The following is a 24,400-nucleotide window of genomic DNA, read 5'->3' as shown; positions in this document are numbered from 1 at the left end:
ATCTGCATTAACTCTTGGTGATGTTTCTTCATATCAATCTGTTTAGTGCTGTTGTCAAAAAACAACCAAAGCTACCTAAGATTTATTTCACGAGCTCATGTAAACAAAGACACATTTGATCTTAGGGCTGGGCGATATATCGAGATTTTAATATATATCGATATATTTTCAAACGCGATATGGTACGAGATAATATCGTTTATATCGATTTAAAAAAAAAAGTTTACATTTTTTTTTCATTTATGATTTTGATATAGCTTATTTTGTGACAAATTGACTTGAATGTTTTATTTGATATTTGCACAAATGTTTTGTTATTTGCACAACTGTCAACCTCAGTGGAAAAGTCTGCCTGTTACTGTCTACACTGCATTAATTGCACAGTGTATTTTAATTTAATTGTTATGCAGGAAAGGGATACTTGTTTTATTTCATTCAAGAAGCATTTTTATTCTATATATGCAGGCAGTTTATTTTTATTTCATTCATTTTATACATTTTGATATTGTGCAGACCTCTGTTAATAAAGGTACCTGTGTGACATTTGGCACGAGGCTTTGTATTAAAACTGACTGTTTTTTTTAAGGGTTTGCCTCAGAAAAAAATGAAGCTAACAGAGATGCTAACAGAGATGCTAACAGAGATGCTATGCTATAATGCTTTGGGGGAAACCCCAATTATGGCACAGAAAAAATATCGATATATATCGAGTATCGCCAATTAGCTAGAAAATATCGAGATATGACTTTTGGTCCATATCGCCCAGCCCTATTTGATCTATTAGCTTGTAAATTGAGAGGTAGCAATAATTCTGACATTCACTGTAATTAATATATGATTGATGAGTTTACAAGCCCAGTAATGTAAAACATCAACTTTTGAAAAACATATAGAGTTCATTATGTTGATGATTTTTTTATTGATGACAGTAACAAAGTGCACAAGTAAGAAAACAAACACAAGACATATTGACTATATATTTTTTTAAACCCAAAAAAGAAAACTTTATATCAAAAACCATAAGTAAACAATACTACTGCAGTTTTCTTGTCATGACTTCATCATGCAGCCTCGAGAGGCAACCGTACCATTCGTGAAGGGCGATGGGTTGCCATGGCAATATCCACGCATCCATAGACTTTCTGTACCTGCCCTCATCCCGCTCAGGGTTGCGGGACCATTGGCAAAATCTGGTCTCTTTACTCTGCTGTTCCCCTGTATAGTCTTACACAAAGTGCTAACCAAACGAAGAATAATGTGTGCCTGTGAATGCTACTTTCTGACATCCAGAGGATAATAAGTCGTCCCATCAGACATAGTTACACAGTATAAAATATACAGTATATATGTAGGACTATATGGAAAAGCGATCTCTAAAAGCACCATTTTCGGTCATATTGTGCAAATTCATTTATTTCAAATGTATTGCACAACAGTGAGAAAAATTAATTAAAATTGACACATTCAAAAAAAACAAAACAAAACAACAATCCCCCCTAAAAAACAAAACAACCTGCACTTAGTACACTGCACATGAAAGAAATCCACAGCCAACATGGATTCCTCATTGGGTGTAAAACAGTCTTTCAGAATCAAATTAGCATAAATGGGCAGAATCTCACAGCACATCATCGCACTGCGTTCAATGCAGCATGGACATACCTGATGTCTGATCTTAAAAATGAATACAAATATATAGAACGCCAAAACAAGGGGGTACACATCCCTATAAATCTGCAACGTCGTTACAATTAAAATGACAAAAAATCATACAATAATATGGCGAACATCCAGTTGCACGTGTTCCACCTGCGTAGAAGGTCTTGGGGCGTCTTTCTACAGAGCTGGAGACTGGTTATAACGGGGGACACGTGTCCCTCAGAAGCTTTTCTGAGTTGCAAGGAGGAAAACTTACAACAGTGTGCACTGCGGCAACCTCACGTCGTCGTGCGCGATGGCGATGTCTTCGTGAGGCGAAGCCACCGCCACTCGTTGCCAGGCGTTTTGTGTCTGCTCAACAACCAAGCCAGTCCTTCGTGATCTCACCCAACTTCACAATCTTCAGGCTGTTGTCTTCTAGTTTGAAATAGTGGTTTCCTTTGAAGAAGTAACTGTAATCTGTTTAAAAAAAGGGGAAAAAAAGCACAAAAGTGAGTTTTATAATTTTGAATTTAGGATACACAGTTTAAATTGCTAGTTAAAAGTCATCTCAATTATAAAGGACACTGGGACATTGAGTAAAATAACATCTAAACATGTAAAAAAAAGGTGAGACATGGGCGTCAACAAGCTGGAAAAGTAAGGAATGCTAAAAAAAGTGCACTTGCAGGAATATGGCGTGATTAATTAGCCGATCACGCACATGTTTGGGTATTAAAAAGAGCACCGGAGACATGTAGAGTTCCTCAGGTTTGTGAGATTTGCAAATCACTGCTTTCTGTGTTGTTCACACGTTGTTCCAGCCCATTCTGGAGGCGAGGTTTTACAGTGCAATTATAGTGACTATAATTACACATTTACAAAAGGCATATAAACCTTATGATCAGTAGAAATGACTGAAACAGGATTTGAAGAACTCAGGTCTCTGCCGAAGCTACAGTTGAGCCTCATTTTCTCTGAATATGCAAATCAAGCAGCACACAGAGACACCTCTGTGGAAGGTTCACAGACTTTCTTTATATAAAAGTGTATATCCGCAGTGTGGGGAATGGGGTTCTGCGACGTTTACAGGACTGTGTGTATGTTGGAAAAATCCCAACGTAATAAACTCCACAACCCCCTCCAACCTGAGGGACACATGGCTGACTGTGATCATCAAAAAAGTTTACTACGGTCGTCATGCAGACACAATTTATTTGCTGCACCTTAACTGCAATTCTCTTCTGCCCAGCAGGAGACGTGAGCTTGAAACATTCGGGCCGTTTTTACTCATAGCAAATGAAATCACTGACTAAGAGCCTCTGCTCCCCCACTGACTGTCCTGACTCCCATCCCTGTCAGGCCACGCAGTCCTGAACTCCACAACTACTCCCTTTTTGTTTTGTTCTACTTCTGTGGATGTTTCTGCAGTGAACTCATCCCCACACTTCATCTAGCTCTCAGACTTTCCTATGTTTCTGACTCTCTTACTGTCAAAGGCACGTCTCTAAACTCACTGATAAGGCTGATGGATTTCTTACACTCTTATCAGAAGAAATACTGAACAGTGAACTATCGCACATAAAGCAAGCAGCGCTGAAAAGCTAGAAAACAGCTGAGACACAACTATTTGATGGGTTTTCCAGTTCAGACTGGTGCAGAACGTTATGAATCCAGCAGTGTGAAAAGATTCTGACCTTTCCTGTACGACAAGAACAAGGTTCATTTTCACGTCTTGCAGTAAAATTTCTTGACATATTTAGCAGCATTATCATGCTGTGGTTTTTTTCACTGTATTCATTGAACATAAATGAAAAATGGCAGATAGAAAAATGCATGGTTTGATTATCAGCAAGGGGATGTTTCAATTCAGGTGCATGTCAACACAAAGCCAACCCGACTTGTGCAACGGTCTTAGAGCAGCCAATTTAGTTACTATTTGGTCATAAAAGAATTCCCAAACAACGTCGGTGTTCAACAGTGAGTGGATTATTGGGAAGTGGAAAGCATTCAAAACGGTTGCCAGTCTTCCCAGATGTGGATCTTAACAAATTTACCCGAAGGTCGGGCCGTACTATGTTTAGACAAAGACAAAAAATAAAACATGAGCAATATCTGAGACCCGACAGGCCTCAGTGAGCGAGTTAAGTATCTAAGTCCACAACTGCACATTTGGAAGAAGACCGAGCAAGTACGGTCTGTTGGGGTGGGTTGCCAGGAGAAAGCATCTCAGTCTGAAAGTGAACATGGAAGCATGACCGAGGTTCGGGACACTGCATCTGAATAAACCACAAGACCTTTGGAACAATGTCCTATTGACCGATGAGACCAAAGCGGATTCGTTCGGCTTTAATGCTCACTGCCATGTTTGACAGAAGCCAGCATTTCGGAGGAAACACCTTATCCCCACTCTCAAGGACAGCATTGGGATTGTTTTGGATTAGGCTTGTTTTGCAGCCTAATGTCACTAAATTGACTATGAGCTTTGTGTACCATAGAAATAAAGGTTTTATAAGCAAATATAAAACCATTTGCCTTGCAGCTATGCTTAGTCATAATTGGATCATGAAACAGGACAACAATCTGAGGCGCACCAACAAATCTTAAAGGGGACCTATTATGGCATCTAATACCTATTTTAAACAGGCCTTGAATGTCTTAAAAACAATCTTTTGATTGTTTTTGCTAAATAAATGAGAAATTCAGCCTCTGAGACATGTCTTTATCTTCCCATTCTCTAACCTCATTATCTATGCGGGATTCTGAGTGGGCGGGGCTATGATAATGAGGCACTGTGCTGATTGGCTGCCTGAATAACGCGATACACCGCTATGAAAAAATGGCGGAAGCTCCGGCCGGCGGAGTGAGTTGTGGGCGTGGTTTCACGCATCGCTCCTGTCGTTACGTAACGACGGGAGCAGAATCTGAACGGCTCGTAGAAACCACATCACACTGGACGGCTCATCCGGGCGGCTGTACTGACACTGCAGAATTTGGTTGCTTTCCTCCTTCTCTGAGTTGGCAGGCTGAGGGGAGACCACTTTATATATGTTAAAGCAAGAAAAAACATGTTTTTCATAATAGGTCCCCTTTAATGGGAAATGCTTACAAAAAACAACAACTTTTGAATGGTCTGATCAAAAGTCCCTTATGCACAGCATGGTCAGGAGATGGTATAAGAGGAGAAGAGGAAGGGAGAAAAGCTTTTATTAAGACTGCATTGCTCTTACCAACGGTGCTTATTCAACTCAGGTGAGTCAGCCATGTTGGCATGCTGTGTGTTATCACCAGTATATGAGGTGCTGTGCACTGTTGTTGGTTTGTGTGAAATACCAGCAGGAAACAGTGACCGCTTAACGAGAATGGTATTTTTTTTATTCATTCTTATTCATAACAATGGTGCAACCACTGTTATGAATAAGTTCAGACCTCATCCCTCCTAAAATGTTGTGATGAGCGTTAAAGAGCTGGGGCCTCATTTATAAAAGAGTGCGTAGGATCCATACTAAAAGTACACGTGCGCCCAAAAGCCGAAAATGGCGTGCGCACAAAAAAATCTGGATTTGTTCGCTTTATAAATCACAGTCCAGCTGGAAGGTTGCGCACGTGAATTTGCCTCATACCCCGCCCTCTACACGCCCACTTCATACCATAAATGGGCAATGCAAACTATATGATGATTGTATTTGCATATGAATGAGTCTGCTGAGCATGTGCAGCGGCTTCCTGCAGCCTGTTTCTGCTGCGCGTCAGGATGAATGAGACGCGTCGAGCCACCGTGCCACTAAATTTCATGGAGACTTAGATCGAGATGTTGTGGATGAGGTGGAGGACAGGAAAACGACATTTGGTGGTCACAGTAAAAGTATAAATAGTATATAAATAGTATAAAATAAAGCGAGTGAGTGGCAGCACGTCGTTGCTGCGCTAAACGCCGTGAGTGCCACGGACAGATCTGTGGCAGGAAAAAAAAGAAGTGGTGTGATCTGAAGGTGGAGGCCAAGAGGTACGGAGCCCCTAAAGGGACACGTTTTTTTTAAAATATACATAATGAATTTTACGTGCACGCGTGAAACCTTTAAGGTTGATTTATGGTTCCGAGTTACAGCAACGCAGAGCCTACAGCGTAGGTGCGCGTCGCTGCGTACCCTACGGTGTAGGCTCTGCGTCGTTTTAACGTGGAACCATAATTTAGGCTTTACGCGCGAGTAAAGGTTTCACGCGCGCGTAAAACTCATTTTATATTAAAAAAAAATCTGTGTCCCTTTAGGGGCTCCGTAGAGTGGCCCGGCACTCATTTGTTATGTCCTCAGTCACTCTACAGTTTGCATCGCCACTCTGCATCGCCAGTTCCCCATATCTTCAAAATGTTCGTGCGCGAGGGTCAGGGTTGGCGTAAAGATACGCACATTTTCCCGTTAGTTTTTTTTTTTTAAATCCCAACCTTTGCGTAAAAGGTGGCGTGTGCATCTCTCAAGCCCTGTTTTGTGCGCACGCAAGCTTTATAAATGATGCCCCAGGGCATTAGTGAACACCCCCAAATCCCCATTTGACTGTATGAGCACACAATCACTTCTGGAGTTACAACACATTTGATTTAATCCTTAAAATTTTTTTTTTTTTTTCAGAATGTTTCTTTTTTTTTAATAATGTTAGTCAGGTATGCTATTCAGGTAAAGACCTTCCCACAAATGTATAATTATTATATTTTTCATTTTTCAACTCTTCCTCGTGGTCATATATTCATTCTTTAAATCTAATTGTTGTATTAGTACAAGTACTAGTAGTAGTAGTATTTACCAATGCCATTAAGGCTGAAGGCAGCGCCGATGTCATCTGGGATGCCGTTCCAGGAATCAGCAATAAGTTTGGGGAAGCCAGAGTCCATTCGCTTTGCGTCTTCATCATATCTGCACACATGGACAGACAAAAGCACGAATTAGAGGGAATGTTTCAAGGTTCAGATGAAAAACACACTTGTTCTTTTTCATGGGGTAAGACTGAATCATCAGCACTGTAAATTCCAAGGTTGTGCAAGGACTCACGGGTTTGTTGTGGCTTCGAGTTCAGTTTACGTCTCACCAAACACTAACTCAATCCAGATGCAGCGCAGTACTGCAGTAAGCGGCCATGACATCGGTGGCACGAGCTAAGGGTGACTCTGAAGTCTCTTACCTCCAGAACTTGTCCCCGGAAAAGAGGTAGGTCTTCCTGTTCTTCCTGAAGCTGAAGGCAGCATCGATTTGCTGCAGGTCAGAGGGGAGGTCGAGGCTGGTGAGCCTCTTTGGATAGCCTCTCTCGAGCTGATCGGCTTTGTAAATCCACATCTCATTGCCTGCGAGAGGGGAGCCAGCACAGGGGTGGACATTTAAAATCACATAAGGAGACGTATTACGCCCACAGCTCCCTTCTGCAGCATGTCTTTACAGCTCGGTTCACAGCGGTCAGATTAAGTGGCGGAGACAACTGTGTCACTTCAGTCTTTTGAGACATGTCATACAGCTTTCCACTTCAAATGCAGCCTGGTGTGAAGTAGGGTGGAGATATGTACAAATGAGATGGATCATAGTCATGGATCAGCAGGTCTGAAGGTCTGACTGAGCAACGAGGGCAGCCCTTAAACAAGGTGGAGCGATTGTGCTACGCTGGCACTTTTCATTCTGTCATTTGAGAAGTCCCTTTCCTGCACAGAGAAACCTTTTTTTCTTAACCTAATGAAAGCTAACCTTTTCCTTTTTCCCACATCTGCATATATATCAGTGGCTAAAGCCATGATTTGGTAAAACCTTTATCCATGAGATACATATATAGGCCCTGTCCCAATACTCCCCCTACCCCTAGTTTTCAGCCATACCCCTAAATTTTGCACGTTTGCGTGAGGGTAGTGGTGTCCCAATTCCTCTTTGCATGTAAGGGTAGTGGAGAAAATGAGGGTAGTGGCTATGAATCTGGCCCTACGGATCGAGGGTTTTGGATGCACACTAGCTGAACTAGGGCCAGAAAAATTTCCCAGAATGCTTTTCGTCGTCATTTGCGGACTGAATAAAAAAAAAACAATATGGCGGACATTTCTTATTTTTTAGTGAATAAAATCAATATTTTGAGTTAGTTTCTGCATAAAAATGCGTTTTGATTACATTTCTAGCGAGAAATATATATTTTACTTTCATAATATTCACTCAGTGAATGTACATAATCACTCGTTTAACCGTTGTTGCGAAGTCTTTTTCAAACTTCGCCAGAATAAAGGCTGATTTATGGTTCCGCGTTACACCAACGCAGAGCCTACGGTTACGCGGCGACGTGCGCCGTACGCCGTACCCTACGCCGTAGGCTCTGCGTCGATTTAACGCAGAACCATAAATCAGCTCCCGAGTCGGCAGGCAGAAATCCCGAAAATTTCGGAGCAAATTTCTTAACAGGCGTAGCTACAACTGTTAGATTTCATCTATTAAACCAACATTTATCTTCCTAAATGATTTATTTCAGCCAGCGGTAATTCTCCACAGAGCTGCAGGTTTCTCCCAGGGACGACGGCGCAGGTCGACCTGGCGATCACGTCTGTACGTGAGCTGCTGCTGCGCCCCGGACTGTCCCTTATCTCTTCTCTGTCTCTTATCGCCGAAAACATCAGATCAAATTTCTTAACAGGCGTTATTTGGATAAACTGAGCCCAGGTTGGGGATCTTAACGGTTACTTTTACGCCTGAAAAAATATTAAAACTTAATAAAGTGGCATATTAACAGCGCTACAGCTGAAATTAAACAGCTTTTGGCTCTCAGCTTCCTGATTTTAGGGGTGGTGCTGAAAGTAGGAGTAGGGGGAGTATTGGGACAGGCCCCTGGGAAGATTTCAAGTGCCCTAAAATCTGTGGCTTCTTTTTTAGGGGTAGTGGTAGTGAGGGAGGGCTAGTGATAGAAAATAGGGCTAGTGGAAGAAAGTAGGGGGTGTATTGGGATTGGCCCATAGACTTCTTTGACAGATTGATTTAACATATTTTATTGACGTTTGAATTCCTAATTCTGACCAAGAGGACTAAAGTCACTAATGTGAAACATGAAGGGACAAAACGGAGAAAAGACGCTAGCATTCTGTAACGTATTTCACATCTATCGACTATACAGTGTGATCATCAGCAAGTTATTCACCAAACAATGTTAAAGTCATTAAAGCAGCAGTATTCAGGAAAGTTGTCATATCATTACAATGCTGAGAATGCATCAGAACCCACTAATAACTGGAGTGGAATATCTCGCACCACACAAAAGAGAGCTCCGCCAACATTCCTGCTGCTCCTCATACTTCAGCACAGAGAAATAGCTGACGGAGAGGTAAAATAGTGGAGACAACTGTTTATGCCTCCCTAAAAAGTGGATCTGATGGGAGGACCAGGCATCGCAATTCGGGAGGATCTGAATGAGTCATTTCTTTGGTTTTCTTTGTGCAGCATACCTGCGAAGAAGACTGTTTTCTCCTCCACCGGGTTTTCGTAGGCAGCATCTATCCTGGCAGGCAGGTCGGGCCAGTAGGTGGCCACTAACATCGGGCCAGTGGGTTTGCTTCTGAAGTTGACTGACCTGAACAAAAACCTGGCAGAGAGAGAAGGAGTGGGTGAGCGATGGTGAGGTAGCAGCGCCGGGGACGGAATCAGAGTGAAAGAGGATCAGAGAGGGTTGATGAGAAGGTGGAGGGGGAGACTGTGTGTGTGTGTGTGTGTGTGTGTGTGTGTGTGTGTGTGTCTGAGTTGTGGGCTTTAGTGCAAGTGCTTTACTGGTTCAGCCAGCCACAATGGCCTGATTCATGAGCATCTGGTTCTCGTTAGGGCCATGGCTGCAGACGCCAGCGGAACAAGACCCATCCTGCCTGGACTTCCAATACACAGCTGCACAACAACAGCAGCAGTCTCAGCTCAGTCTTTTCCACTGACCTATTTTACTTTCCTTTTGTTTCAGCAGGAAAGAAAGATCTCCCAGTAGCAGAAACGAGTGTGATTATGAATTAGTGCGAAAGACACTTAAGCTCATAAACACGAACAGATGGCCAAAACTTCACGTTACGATGAGAATGAGACGTATCCCAGCTCACCGACGGTTGAGAAACTGTTTACAGTGTTCTTGTGAATCAGTCTGTTTGTGTTCAGTCTCACAGCAGGACATGTGATAGTTGTGTCAGTACTCACCATAACATGTCACAGTTTCACAATCAGTTTAAAAAAAAAAAAAAGGCAGAAGAAGCAGCTTTTTTGGGGCTGAGTACCTAAATCATTGCTACATGCTGTTCCATGGTGTTTCTCTTCCTGTGAGTTCATTGGATGTTCTTTGTGATGTGCATGTTTGTCACTGATGCTTTGGACGTTCATGAGAAACAACAGGGGCAGCAGGTGGTGTTACTAGAGGTGTCAAAATTATTCACATTCATTACTCAGGTAGAAGTATAGATACTAGAGTTTAAAAATACTCCTGTAGAAGTTGAAGTATCAACTCAAGTTTTTTACTCAAGTAGAAGTATAAAAGTACTGGTTTCAAAACTACTTAAAGTGTAAAAGTAAAAGTAATGTAAGGGGGAAAAAAGCCATTAAGGACAAAAGCTATTGAAAATGAATGTATCTTAGTATAATGCAAATATATTAAAGAACCATATATGTGTACTATTGAGCATTAACATGTGTTTCAGAGAGCAGGAGATATGATGACTAGTTATCTATAAGTATTGTAATGGTGCAAAAAGTCAAACTTCAGAGGCATGTTATCATTTATCCTAACCTTTATTGGAATGTACATCCAAGTTTAGTTGCAGGAATCTGAGGGAACGGATGTAAGAACAAAACTGGACAAGAACATCTGAAACAACCACAACCAAATTCACTCTATCCGGATGGAGCAATTTAACTGGATAGTTTTTTTTTAAAGGCCGAAATGAAATAGAGTAACGAGGCTGTTTTTAAAATGTAAGGAGTAAAAAGTACAGATAATTGCGTGAAAATGTAAGGAGTAGAAGTAAAAAGTCGTCTGAAAAATAATTACTCCAGTGAAGTATAGATAACCAAAATTTCTACTTAAGTAAAGTAACGAAGTATTTGTACTTCGTTACTTGACACCTCTGAAAATAATTTATATGTATACAGTATATTTGAACTTAGATGTCCTTTTCTCGATTACCTTTATATTGTATGCTGCTCTTTAAGGAGTTTATTGATCAAATGGTTTTAAATCGTACTTATTTTTTGTTATAAATAAGTCTACTTCATGCTGCATTGACCTAAAGTGCCCGTGATCTTAATCCTCTGCTGGCTGTTCAGTGGACGGGTGTGTGGCAGGTTATGTAGAGAAGCCATCAGGCCATTGCACGGTGATTAATCTTAATATTGCACGGCGGGATGTTTGCAGAGCATCGCTCGTGTTGTATCGAGCGTGGACCAACGATAACTTATCTGAAACGAGTTCCTCATCAAACAGCTGGAGTTTGTTGGGATTTGGCTGCATGCTGCAATGTTTACAACTTTCTTATTCATACTACACGTTGCAAAGCGCCTCTCTCTGCTATATGCTCAAGTAAAACTACATGTTACTTACCGTGAATGTAATTAGTAGGTTGTTTCTGTATGAGAGACTTTATAATTGCCTTTCTCTTAAGTCTCCAGACAGACAGACACAGTTTTGTGCTGAGCTCAGGGAGAGCTGCAGGCATTACTCACTGCCCCGTGTTACGATTTGTCCTACATCTTGTGTGCTGATTTGGCAGAAAGACAGACTCCACTTCCACAATGGACGAGTCAATCGAGTTTAAACCCCCGAGCCAGGAGAAGCCTCCCATCTTGCTTGTGAAGATATACTCTAACACTTTGTTTACCTGAGAGCTCTGCAGCATAAAAACTGACGTGGCCTTCAGACGAGTCCGTGTATGAGAGAACCGGGGGTTTATACGTCTGAGACTTAGGAGCACATTGGGATGTCGTCTGAATTTCTCCCACTCAACTTTCAGTTCACCTCCCAGTCTCTGAGTGTTCAGCCACATTTTAAACAAGTACTTAAAAAGCGCGTCAAATAACAATGAAAACTTATCTGAAAATATCCCACAGTGCCCTGTGTGCTGAACATTAAACAAAAGGGATCTAAATCTTAAATCTTGTGCCTTCCCTCACAGGACCAAAGCAATCGCTCCAGTTTATAATAGCTTAAACATCGGTCAAACATGCCCAGCTGTAAATAACCCCAACAGGGACAGCACCATAATTCAAATAAGGAACACAATGATTACAGAGGCTCCTGACACGCAGCGGTATTTAGATGACATATTTGCTTTTGTATGCCAGCAATCGGTGAAGACAGGGCAGCGATGATAAACACACTGTTCATCTGTCTAAATAAATACGGCCCACAAAAAATTCTGAAGAGAATTAAGTTTCAGCTCAGCTTGATTTCCAGAAAGTGGGCCAAAGTTGCGCCGCTGGTGCCGTTCTGCTGCCGTTCTGCTGCGCAGCGTAAATGCGTGGAGCCGCGGCCAGGTGAAGAGTAATTCTGCACCGGGGCAGGATTTGCCAGCCGGGCTGTGGTTCGCTTCTCCCCGTTTCCAATTGGAAGTCCTCAGCGAGGTAAACGAAGCTAAGTGAAAGCCTAGACCCTGCGGTCGGGTGGTCTGCTGGCCTGTTTCCTCTTGGACCCGTTTCCCAAATGGCCGCAAGAAACACACTATCTCAAGTTTAAAATGACAAAGAGTTTGTGTTTGGAAATGGCTTCATAACTAGGGGTGGGCAAAAATATCGATATGGCAATATATCGCAATATTTTCCAGCTGATTCAATATCGATATTCAAAATTTGAATATCGATTTTTTTTTTTTTTTTTATCCCCGATTTTTTTCCCATTATATCACCCAGTGCTCCTACCTAAGTGACAGTCCTGGGCATTGCCACTCTCTACCAACCCTGGGAGGGCCCTGCACTGAGCTCAGGTTTTATTTCACGTTTTATTTCATTTTATAATTTTTTTTTTATATAACAACAATTGCCTGTCCTTAAAAAATGAAAAATAATGGACAGAGGTTTATTTATTTATGGATTTATATCTATACTGACTGATCACTGTGCCTGTCCTTGGTTTTAGTACCATCTTTCTTGTCTTTATTATCATTTGCCACATAATTAAAGCAACCTCATACTAAATTTAATGTTAATTTCATATGATGTAAATAATATGAAAAACATATACAAATATGTTGTAACTTTAGCTTGTATAGTTATAATAAAACATTGTTTTGACTCAGTTTGTCCCATGAATTGTCACTATAATCTGATGAACGTGCAACTCGGATTTTAAGATCCATCACTATCATCTGATGTACATATATATACAACTTGGATTTTAAGATGTGTAATGCATTTTAAAAATTTTCGGTGAACTATGTAGAATATAATAATCGGGATATCGCATAATCGAGATATCGCAATGTGTATTGTATCGTGGCTCAAGTATCGTGATGCGTATCGTATCGTGAGGTCCTTCCCAATACCCACCCCTATTCATAACGAGTTCCTGGTTAACCTTATTGTTGTTTCTTCATCACTTCCTGGGAATCTGTTTGCAGCAAGATTTCAAATGTCCTGATGAAATTGCTGAAAATACAGCTGAGACATACACTGACTCACAAAGACAGAACCAAAGGACCCCATGAATCACCTCCTCTAAACCAGCTCAGCCTGTAGACACATATGGAGCTTACAAGACTTTGGATTCAGTGGCGCCGGTGGGGAGGAGGACGTAGACCGTGTTCAAGAGTGATGACTATTTTGGTCATCCCTGAATGAGGAGAGGGAAGGCTTGTTTCCCCCTCGGACTAATTGTTGCATCCACTTAAACCGCAAGACTTGAGTTTGAAAAACAATTTAACCAAAACATCATGTCAGGCTGATTATTGTTTCGCAGGAGAATCATTATGAGAGAAAATCCCTGCTTTATCTCCTTTATATGTAGCGATATCGCTAAAAGAGGGCAGCAGGGTTTGAATGCTGTTCTTACTGTGGCTCACAGACAGGAAATTCAACCAGATTTTGGCAGTGAGAGCAACGTTCTGAAGAGTTCAAAAAAAACAAAAACAGCCTTCACATCCCATTTCAGACTCCAAAAACTAGTGGCAGCATTAAAGCTTGTGTTTTCAAACAACCATGTCAAGAGCTCACATTTTTCACAGATGTCCACGGCTCCTTCCTTGTTTAGTCTCGTGCTGAAATATGTAAACTTGACGGATTTTCGTCAAAACATCATTACCTGTCTTTAAAGAAAAAGGTCTCCCCTCGGATTTGTGCCACGGCATCAAAGATCACCGGCTCTTTGCAGAGGTCCATTGGGGTGACGGGACCCTGGGTTGGGGGCAAAGGCTGGTCTCTGGAACCCCCTCCTACACCTGTGAGTTTGTTCAGGGAGAAGACGCATGCTCACTTTTCTGCTCTCAAGTAAAAACATACTTCTTCTCAGTACTAGTGTCATATTCCTTCTCACTAGGAATGGGCGATATTTTACCGTTCATGATAAACCACCAAAAACATTCCCCACGGTAAGAATTTGTCATCTCCCGATAAAAACGATAAATTGCTGATGACGTTTTTGTGTAAAGCTGATTTAAGGAAGGAAGGAAGGAAGGAAGGAAGGAAGGAAGGAAGGGAGGAAGGAAGGAAGGAAGGAAGGAAGGAAGGAAGGAAGGAAGGAAGGAAGGAAGGAAGGAAGGAAGGAAGGAAGGAAGGAAGGAAGGAAGGAAGGAAGGAAGGAAGGAAGGAAGGAAGGAAGGGAGGAAGGAAATGAGCCTGAAAAAAAGAAAGAAAGAAAGAGAGAGAGAGAAAGAAAGAAACGAGCCAGAAAGAAAGAAATGAGCCAGAAAGAAAGAGAGAAAGAAAGAAAGAAAGAAAGAAACGAGCCAGAAAGAAAGAAAGAAAGAAAGAAATGAGCCAGAAAGAAAGAGAGAAAGAAAGAAAGAAAGAAACGAGCCAGAAAGAATGAAAGAAATGAGCCTGAAAGAAAGAAAGAAATGAGCCAGAAAGAAAGAAAGAGAAAGAAAGAAATGCACCTGAAAGAAAGAAAGAAAGAAAGAAAGAAAGAAAGAAAGAAAGATAGAAAGAAAGAAATGAGCCAGAAAGAAAGAAAGAAAGAAACGAGCCTGAAAGAAAGAAAGAGAAAGAAAGAAATGCACCTGAAAGAAAGAAAGAAAGAAAGAAAGAAAGAAAGAAAGAAAGAAAGAAAGAAAGAAAGAAAGAAAGAAAGAAAGAAAGAAAGAAAGAAAGAAAGAAAGAAAAAAAGAAAGAAAGAAAGAAAGTTGATGACACTTTTTGTATTGGTATTTGTTTTATCGTTATCGGGATAAATGCCAGAAATTATCGTGATCATTTTTTTAGTCCATACCGCCCATCCCTACTTCTCACCATAGAGCTCCTGGATGCCGTTGATGTCGTCTTGAGGGAGCCGGAAGTCTTTAGTGTATGTATAGACGGGAGCCATTAACGCCCCGGGATCCTGGGAGTGCTCCAGACCGAGAGCATGACCAAACTCATGGGCCGCCACCAGGAACAAACTGTAGCCTGAAAAGAAAAAGTCCAGTCAAACAAGAGCATGAGTCATATTTCACTGTTTCCAAAGTAAATCAGAATCAGAATCAGAATCAGAATCAGCTTTATTGGCCAAGTTTGAAAATGCCAGAGTCCGGTGACTCTGACTCGGTTATTTCGCTCACTGTACCCAGATAGTAAATAGTAGCAAACAGTAAAATAAACACATGTGGCTCTTATTAACATACAGGACTGTCTCAGAAAATTAGAATATTGTGATTTTCTGTAATGCAAAATATGCAAGCCTTTTATTATTTTAATATTGCTAATCATGGCTTACAGCTTAAGAAAACTCAAATATCCTATCTCAAAAAATTTGAATATTCTGGGGATCTTAATCTTAAACTGTAAGCCATAATCAGCAATATTTAAATCGTAAAAGGCTTGCAATATTTCAGTTGATGTATGACATTTTTGTTTTTTTAATTGCATTACACAAAATAAAGAACTTTATCACAATATTCAAATTTTCTGAGACAGTCCTGTATATACAATTAAAAAAAGTGAAAGGTGCAGCAGTATTAGGTAGACATTGTTATTGAAAGGTGCATTGTTACAGCATATGATTGTGGTTAGGCAAAATATGTCTTCAAAAGGGCCACGTGACCTGGATTTCCCTCATCTTCACATATGTAGATGTCTAAACCTGCCTGACATATTTCTTCTTTTTTTCTGGCTGTGGAGAAAAGCTTGAGGTTTGATTTAAGGAAAGAAGGAAGAAAAATCTCCAGCGGATTGTCCTTTGTGGTGGGTTCACCTCGCTGGTATCCCTTAAAACTACATAAAAAAAAGTTCATAAATGCCATTGGCTTATTGCTTCATACCTTGGTCAGGACAGAAACCCCACTTGCGGTCATCGTCGTAGCTCTTGGAAGTAGCGCACCACATTTTGCCGTCGCTACGTCCAGAGGTGGTGCAGGAGTCGTAGGTGTCTCCCAGAAAGGTGAACGGGAAGGCGCAGGGGCTTCCTTCTGCGTTTCCTCCCACTGTCGACATTGCTGTAGACGGCAAGCAGAAAGCCATTGAAGTTAAGTGGCTCTCTGTGAATTTCAGTTTCATACGAGCCGTATTTGCGTGCCAAAAATGTTTCACGAGTAAAGTATGGCTTGCGTTGTGCTGGGAAATGAGCGTGGATCATGTTGAAAACAGCATGAAAGCAGCTGGCACGGCACAAATAACATCCATAATTAATCCAACTGGGCACAAAACCCAAAATCACACACACGCAAATTAATTTTCTATCAAAGGGAGATCATTTTCAATCTGGCAGCATTGGTTTTGTTCTTCTTTTTTTTGAAGATTATCTTTTTTTTTGTCCCGCACAGGCCCATGCACCAAAGCTTCATTCCTAATCAGATAAAACCCCGATGATCTTACTGCCCTCCGACTATCTCCCTCCCCACTGCTCTGCCACAACCCAGAAACCAGTCACACTGACAGAATGGAAAATAAGCCCCGCCACTCCACATTAAAATACTTTCACAGCTATTCAGCCAACCATGAGCATGACCAAAAAACCCCAGCTGGAGAATTCCTGCAGGCCGGCGATGGCAAGGGCACCACTCAATGTTCGTCCAAAAAAGAAAAAAAAAAAAGGGTCACAGCCAGTACAATGTAGTCGATTCAGTCACTTGGGGACAAATACTGAAGGGGAGACACTAGGGCTGGGCGATTTTGGACAAATATAAAATTCTGATTTTTTTCTCTGATTTGCGATTTTCAAGATTTTCAATTTTTTTGGTAAAACTACAAAAGACAATGGAATAAATTGTTTCAAATATTTTATCTTTATTTTTAAAGAAAAATAGCAAACAAATGTCCCTAATGGGAATGAAGTGCAATTGAAAGATACTGTAAATCCTTGTTGAGTTTAGTAAAGTGACAACATTTACAATTTGTTTATGTGTATATATATATATATATGTATATATGTATATTTATATATTTTTTCTTTTGTTAATTATTATTTATTTATATGTTGTCAGCACAATTAAGAAATATAACGAAAAAAGAGTGTATGTGTGTATGTATGTGTACTTGTATGTTTGTGTGTATATGTATATTATGTACGTACAGTATGTATGTGTGTGTGTGTGTGTGTGTGTGTGTGTGTGTGTGTGTGTGTATGTATATATTTATATATAATTAAGAAAAGAGTAATGTAAAAATAAGAAGGACATAAATAAATATTGTTAATATTTTATGGAGAAGGGGCGGGATTAAATAAGTTATACTTCTTCCCACCCCTTTTCGGACATGCAAGTGAAATTACTGTGCTGTTTTTTTGTTTTATGCTGTTTTTTTGTTTTATTTTGTTTTGTAAAATTGTCTTGATCGGCCATTTTGTATTATTATTTCTGTTTTACTTGTTCATATTTACGTTATATATAATTTGCATGTTCGGAATAAATCACTAACTAACTAACTAACTAACTAACTAACTAACTATTTTCTTGACCAAACAAAGATGACTAGACGAGCTCTGTCTGTAATGCAGCCAGCTGCAAAAAAGGAAAATCGATTTTCCGATTTTCCTTTTTTTAACATCGTCTTGATTAATAAATCCGATTTAGATTTAAAATCGATTAATCGCACAGCCCTAGGAGACACCAATCTGCATTCGTGTGTGAACATCTCTGCCACAGTAAGCGATCATCAATAACTCTGCAGAGTGCTGATTATGCAAGGATCACATTCACCTACCAGTCTGGGGGCAGAAGCCGTAGGACGTGTCCTGATCGTAGTCTTCAGTGGTGGCACACCAGCGGTAACCGTCGTCCCTGCCCTCGGTGGTGCAGCTATCGTACTTCTCGCCCTGGAAGTTGAAGGGGAATTTACAGGGAGCGCCCTCTGCGTTTCCTCCCAGGGTGAAGAGCACTGGAAGAAGAATTAAACTGATGTAAGAATATAAAATGAAGTGAAAATTGAAAAGACTTGAACTTAAGAGAATACGCAGCTCCTGTACGAACAAGACTCAACTCATGCTCACATCGTATATAACAAGTAAAAACATGTGTACTTTGGCAGTTTGCTGAAACAGATGTGATGATCATGATAATAGAACTGACGGCAACATAAATGTTTGACAAAGTCCCATATTCTAAAGTGGGGCAGTTACTTGGAATAAGTTTGTTCCACAATCTGCTCCAAATGAAGGTAACAACACTTTCCTGGCATACCGTTCAACCTACTTTCTCCCGCTTCCAACATCAGCAGAACTTTGAACACTGCGGTAATCTAACGTGAAGCATGCCAGTATGGTTCAGGTGACCAGACTGTCAATGAAGATGCAGGTAGGATAAGTTTGCGGATGCGTTCAAAAATGGAGAAACGCTGGACAGACTCACATTCGTGGGGGCAGAATCCATATTTGGCATCCTCATCAAAGTTGTAAGTGGTGGAGCACCACAGGAAGCCGTCGTCACGGCCCTGAGACGTGCAGCTGTTGTACTCGGTGCCCATGAACAGGAAGGGGAATTTACAGAACTCCCCATCAGCGTTGCCAAACTTCACCTTCACCACTGACAAACACACAGACATTCTCATGACTTGACATGTTTTAACCCGCTTTCTTAGTGCTTTAATTAAGTGTGGAAAGCCTCCAGCAAGTAATCTTCTGAAAGTAACAGAAACAGGTTGGTTGCTGTCTGGAGATAAAAGGAAAAAATGTATAAGTAGACTTTGAAAAACGATCAGTAAAACAGCATAATGTTGATGTGATAATACAGAAATATGTAAATAACTACTTTGAAATAGATGGATAGATAGATAATGTGATAATGTGTTTTTTTTTCTATTCAGCATCCAGACGGAGGCAGTTTCATAAATCCAGTGCCAGAAATTCCAGACTAAGTTGAGGAAATAAAAAATAAAACAAAAGCATTTAACGGTCAACTGAGTTTCATCAGATTTTAAAGGGGGAATGGATCAACTAAAGCTGTTAGATTCAGGATTAGCTCTCTTGTGTGGTTTCTTTAAATGTTTAATGGATGACTGGGGAACGAGTAGTTTTGGGGCGGTGCCACAGCGGCCCCGGCTGAAATCTGATTGGTTCCCCAGTCATCCATCTGTTGTTTGTCTGAGAAGGATGAGCAGGTTGAAGGTGGATGTAATTTCATGTCCAAAAATGTGGTGGCAAAGAAAATAAAGGAATGTCCACCATCAATGCATTTTAGACAATACTGCTGCAGGATTGGATACTGGTATAAATTAATGCAACACTGCATGGTAAAAGTTAAGAACAGTCGATGTGTTGAGTTTGTTGTTAAGTCAGAACTCCCCGTGTTGATTGTTATTAACCCTTTATTTACCAGCCTGGTCTCAGGCTGCTGTTCTCAGATCTCACGTGCGCCCACTGGTAATTACCAGGATTTATGCATGAATCAACCTTTACTCATCGCTAGGGCTGGGCGATATGGACCAAAAGTCATATCTCGATATTTTCTAGCTGAATGGCGATACTCGATATATATCGATATTTTTTCTGTGCCATAATTGGGGTTTCCCCCAAAGCATTATAGCATAGCATCTCTGTTAGCTTCATCTTTTTCTGAGGCAAACCCTTAAAAAAACAGTCAGTTTTAATACAAAGCCTCGTGCCAAATGTCACACAGGTACCTTTATTAACAGAGGTCTGCACAATATCAAAATGTATAAAACAAATGAAATAAAAATAAACTTCCTGCATATATAGAATAAAAATGCTTCTTGAATAAAATAAAACAAATATCCCTTTCCTGCATAACAATTAAATTAAAATACACTGTGCAATGAATACAATGTAGACAGTAACAGGCAGACTTTTCCACTGAGGTTGACAGTTGTGCAAATAACAAAACATTTGTGTAAATCTCAAATAAAACATTCAAGTCAGTTTGTCACAAAATAAGCTATATCAAAATCATAAAAAAAAAAAAAATTTAAATCGATATAAATAATATTGTTTCGTACCATATCGCGTTTGAAAATATATCGATATATATTAAAATCTTGATATATCGCCCAGCCCTACTCACCGCCATCACTCAGATCAGGTTTAAGCAACTTAAATTAACAAGTGACTTCTAAACTACCAGCTCTACTAGTTAACACATATCTCACCTTGTTACTTTTAGGCCTGAATGTTAGCATTTTGCTTTCGCTAATGCTAATCCATGTGCTTTATGTGTTGTGTGTGTGTCATGTGGGGTCAATGAGTAGTGTATAATGTATCATTGGTAAGGAATTTTACTGTATATTATTTATTACTGTTATGACTCCACAAAGTTTTTGTAAATTCATGCTCCCACTCTATCATAAAAAAGGGTACGTGTGCATTGATCTTGGACAAATACCCTCTGTGAGATACAGTATGTGGCCCTTTGACTCAACTTAGAAAAAATGTGAGATCCACCACTGATGGATGGCCAAACTCTTCTTATTTCTTTGGGCAAACATTCACAACTGAAGCTGTTCGGTACAATCTGTCCTCTGTAGCAGTTAAGTAACCGGAGAAGTTTTTGCGAGGCATTGTGGATTTCTTCCTTGAACAATTTTGCCATTACCTGCACCATCTCCAAGGGTCCAGTGTTCGTCGTCGTCAAAGTGGGAGTCTCCCCCGATTCCTGGCCCTGGGGCAAAAGCATGAGCCAAGAGACCATCCTTGCCATCGAAGGGGTAACCGTCTCCATGCTCTATTGTTAAGACAATGTGGGGAAAAAAATACAGATATCTGAGAGGATCGTCTTAATCTGGCACGATGTGGTATTTGTGTGTGTGTGTGCATTAAAAAGGGTGTTTTGTTTCTGTAACACATTACAGTAAATGTCCTCTGAGGTATGAAAATAGTATTTTTGTTTGTCTTTCAACTGTAATTACTATTTTTTTCTTTCCCTCGAGAAGAGGTTGGCTAAGTCTAGACAAAAAAAAATATTCCAACACTGTAAGTAAATATCAAGCGCTTATTTTAGCTGGAATGACTGGAATGACCCGTGTCACGACCACAATTCCCACTGTTTTATTATACGCTCCTAAAATATACGTTAGCCGATCGGAGAGTCACAAGAAAAACTTATTTAAGCCAGTGAACTTTCATTCAACTGTTTTCTGCATTGTGATAAAATAGTCATAATATTAACTATTATGTATGCAGAAAAAAAGAAGACCAACATGTCCAAAAATATGTTACTATCAGAGGTGTCAAAAGTATTCACATTCATTACTCAGGTAGAAGTATAGATACTAGAGTTTAAAAGTACTGGTTTCAAAACTACTTAAAGTATAAAAGTAAAAGTAATGTAAGGGGGGAAAAAAGCCATTAAGGACAAAAGCCATTGAAAATGAATGCATCTTAGTATAATGCAAATATATTAAAGAGCCATATATGTGTACTATTGAGCATTGACATGTTTCAGAGAGCAGAAGATATGATGACTAGTTGCCTATAAGTATTGTAATGGTGCAAAAAGTCAAACTTCAGAGGCATGTTATCATTTATCCTAACCTTTATTGGAATGTACATCCAAGTTTAGTTGCAGGAATCTGAGGGAACGGATGTAAGAACAAAACTGGACAAGAACATCTGAAACAACCACAACCAAATTCACTCTATCCGGATGGAGCAATTTAACTGGATAGTTTTTTTTTTTAAAGGCTGAAATGAAATAGAGTAACGAGGCTGTTTTTAAAATGTAAGGAGTAAAAAGTACAGATAATTGCATGAAAATGTAAGGAGTAAAAGTAAAAAGTCGTCTGAAAAATAATTACTCCAGTGAAGTATAGATAACCAAAATTTCTACTTAAGTAAGGTAACAAAGTATTTGTACTTCCTTACTTGACACCTCTGGTTACTATGGAAAATGATACTTTGTCATGTTTTGGGTTTACTATTTTATTTTGTCCCTCATGTTTTATGTCTGGTCTTCCTGTTTTATTTTGTAGTACTCACCTGTGTCTCTGTCTCAGGTTCCTGTCTGCCCCTCCTGATCCCTGATTGTGTCTCCCACACTTGTGTCCAATCACTCCATCAGTCCGTGTATATATTCCCCTCTTTGCTTGTCTCATTGCCACTTTGTTGTTCTTCACAGTTCCTTACCAGTATTCTTGTCATAATCATTGCTTTTTGGATTTTCAAACCTTGCTTGTTTTTTTACCTTGCCTGTTGCCTCATATTTTTGGATACCTTTGCTATTCTGCCTGCTAACCCGTGTACCGACCCTTGCCTGAATTAAAACTCGTTTTACTGTTATAACTGAGTCACGTCATTGCATTTGAGTCCTACCATCTTGTGCTACGTTCTTGACATTGTTACACTTTTTAATTCCATAATTTTTGCATAAATTAAATATGATTGCGTACCGTTGCGACCAAAATTAATCATGATGTCGGCCTCTCCGTCCATGAGCCGGGTGAAAGTGAGTGGCGTGACATCACTCCACACTTTAAAGGCTCTGAAGAAAGCGTCATTTATGACCTCCTCATCCAGGTCGGGGGTGTGACCCAGAATTCTGCAAAGTTATCACAAAATACAGCTATAAAACCTCACAAGCAGGGGAAATCCAGACGTTTTCCCATCAAAATGGCAAAACGATTAAGCTGTTTCTTTTCTTTTTTTTTCAGTTTCAAATTTTGCAAGGCCAGTAGATTCGTCAGCTTTTCTTAAGATCCTGGAAACAAGACCGAACATTAATAGCATATGAGTCATCTGTGAAAGTGCGCTCTCAAACTGTAATTCGGCTGCAAAACCCCCAATCCCAGCGAGCCTGTCTACTGTGTGCTTTTCCTGAAAACAGTCGGCTCATGGCTGTGAACGTGATTGTCCCTGGCCTGCAGGCTTGCTTGCAAACACAGAGTCAGACTGGCTGCAACGATCAGGGAACATAAACGCGCTAATTTAAACAAACCGAACCCACATGACTATAAAGCGAAAACAGACTGAAAACAAAGCAGCTGACACATACTGTGCTGGAATGCTGGTGTTAGCAAGACATGAGGTAGGAGGGCTTTTGACTGTTCGGATGGGGGCGGGGTGGACTGGAGGTTGAGGCGAGGGTGGGGGGGTTTTTTAGGGGGTCAGGCGGGGGCAAGTAACATGTCACAATTTATCAAATGCCCTCCAGAGTTGGAAGGCACAGGGAAACATCATTGTGTAATAAATTAAGCCCTTATGTTATACACACCCATTCATTTAAGTGGGGGTCCGTTAGGCCCATTTGCCCCCACCAACCTCACCCCAGCTTGTCATTGTTTGACCATTAATGCAGATTCAGTCTGGCCCTATTTCCATCAGTAAACACGGGCCGGTTTCAGCAGAGGGATGGTTGGCATTTGTGTCTCAGAGTGTCTGACCTGTAGGTGATGTCCTTGTTCTTCCACATGGGTTTCCTGTGGAAGAAGTTGTAATTGGCCACATCTGGGACGCCACAGCGGGGCTTTTTCATGATCTCCACGGTTTTGGCATCTATCTCTCCAGTCTCTTGCAGAGAGAAGAACTTCTGCATTTTCTTCAAGGTGTCTTTGAGCACCATGAGGTTGCATCTGTCTTGTGGACATCCATAAAACTTATTCAGATAGTGCTGCAGGAGAAACAAGGTACAAAAGAAACTGTACACTAAGGGGAGACAATACTGAAGAATAAGCAGTAGAAAATGAGAAGACTATACACATCACAGTTAGAAATGACCAGCTTTTCCCAATAATTAACAGTATTATTTTACTGTAACTTGTTGTAATACTATGAAAGTCATGCAAAACTTAAACACACCAAAAATTTAGCACAAAGTAACGACCCTATTCTCAGCTGCTTTTCCAGACTGAGACATGCACAGTTTTTCTGTGCAGGAAAAACACATCAGCAAACTTACCAGAGCGACTTCTTTGTCTGTTTTTGGGGTGTCATCTCCGGGGAATCGGATGATCGGAGAAGGACGAGCCTGCGTTGCTTGGAAGCAGATGAAGTGAACCAAAAACACTTTGAGAACGATCCGACGACTGCTGAATCCCGTCGGAAAGCCCATGGTTGTGACGGTCAGGCTGACGGTGAAGGCCCGGCTGAGGTGTGGTGGACGAGCTGACTCCGAGCTGCGCTCCTTCTAAGCTGCTGTCGCTTCTGCTCCTCTGCAGGATTTTTCCCCTCTCTCCCTCTCTCTCTCTCTCCTTTACGGGACGTCCTGCGTTTCTCTCTAAGAAACTTT

General features: G+C 40.6%; 1 protein-coding gene across 1 annotated transcript; it reads right to left on the bottom strand.

Moving 5' to 3' along the window:
* Nucleotides 1–899: 899 nt before the first annotated feature.
* mmp2 (matrix metallopeptidase 2) lies at nucleotides 900–24,400 on the bottom strand. Its single transcript, XM_061745923.1, has 13 exons — nucleotides 24,071–24,400; nucleotides 23,556–23,782; nucleotides 22,566–22,714; nucleotides 20,774–20,902; nucleotides 18,578–18,751; nucleotides 17,934–18,107; nucleotides 16,055–16,228; nucleotides 15,048–15,203; nucleotides 13,903–14,038; nucleotides 9,092–9,228; nucleotides 6,814–6,973; nucleotides 6,439–6,548; nucleotides 900–2,118 (listed from the first exon to the last, which is right to left on the bottom strand). The coding sequence occupies exons 1-13, from the start codon at nucleotides 24,221–24,223 to the stop codon at nucleotides 2,015–2,017; spliced, it is 1,983 nt and encodes a 660-aa protein (XP_061601907.1). The 5' UTR covers nucleotides 24,224–24,400; the 3' UTR covers nucleotides 900–2,014.

This window comes from Cololabis saira, chromosome 2 (genome assembly GCF_033807715.1).
Source record: "Cololabis saira isolate AMF1-May2022 chromosome 2, fColSai1.1, whole genome shotgun sequence".
Classification (NCBI taxonomy): domain Eukaryota; kingdom Metazoa; phylum Chordata; class Actinopteri; order Beloniformes; family Belonidae; genus Cololabis; species Cololabis saira.
The sequence above is the reverse complement of the archived record's forward strand: the minus strand, read 5'-3'. Positions and strand labels throughout refer to the sequence as shown.

Excerpts from the sequence above, each read along its gene's own strand:
- mmp2 (XM_061745923.1), bottom strand. The coding sequence starts at position 24,223 with ATGGGCTTTCCGACGGGATTCAGCAGTCGTCGGATCGTTCTCAAAGTG. Across the intron at positions 14,039-15,047 it reads CGGCATCCAGGAGCTCTATG|GTGTAGGAGGGGGTTCCAGA; the intron begins GTGAGAAGTAGG and ends ACAAACTCACAG. Across the intron at positions 6,974-9,091 it reads GAAAACAGTCTTCTTCGCAG|GCAATGAGATGTGGATTTAC; the intron begins GTATGCTGCACA and ends CCCCTCTCGCAG.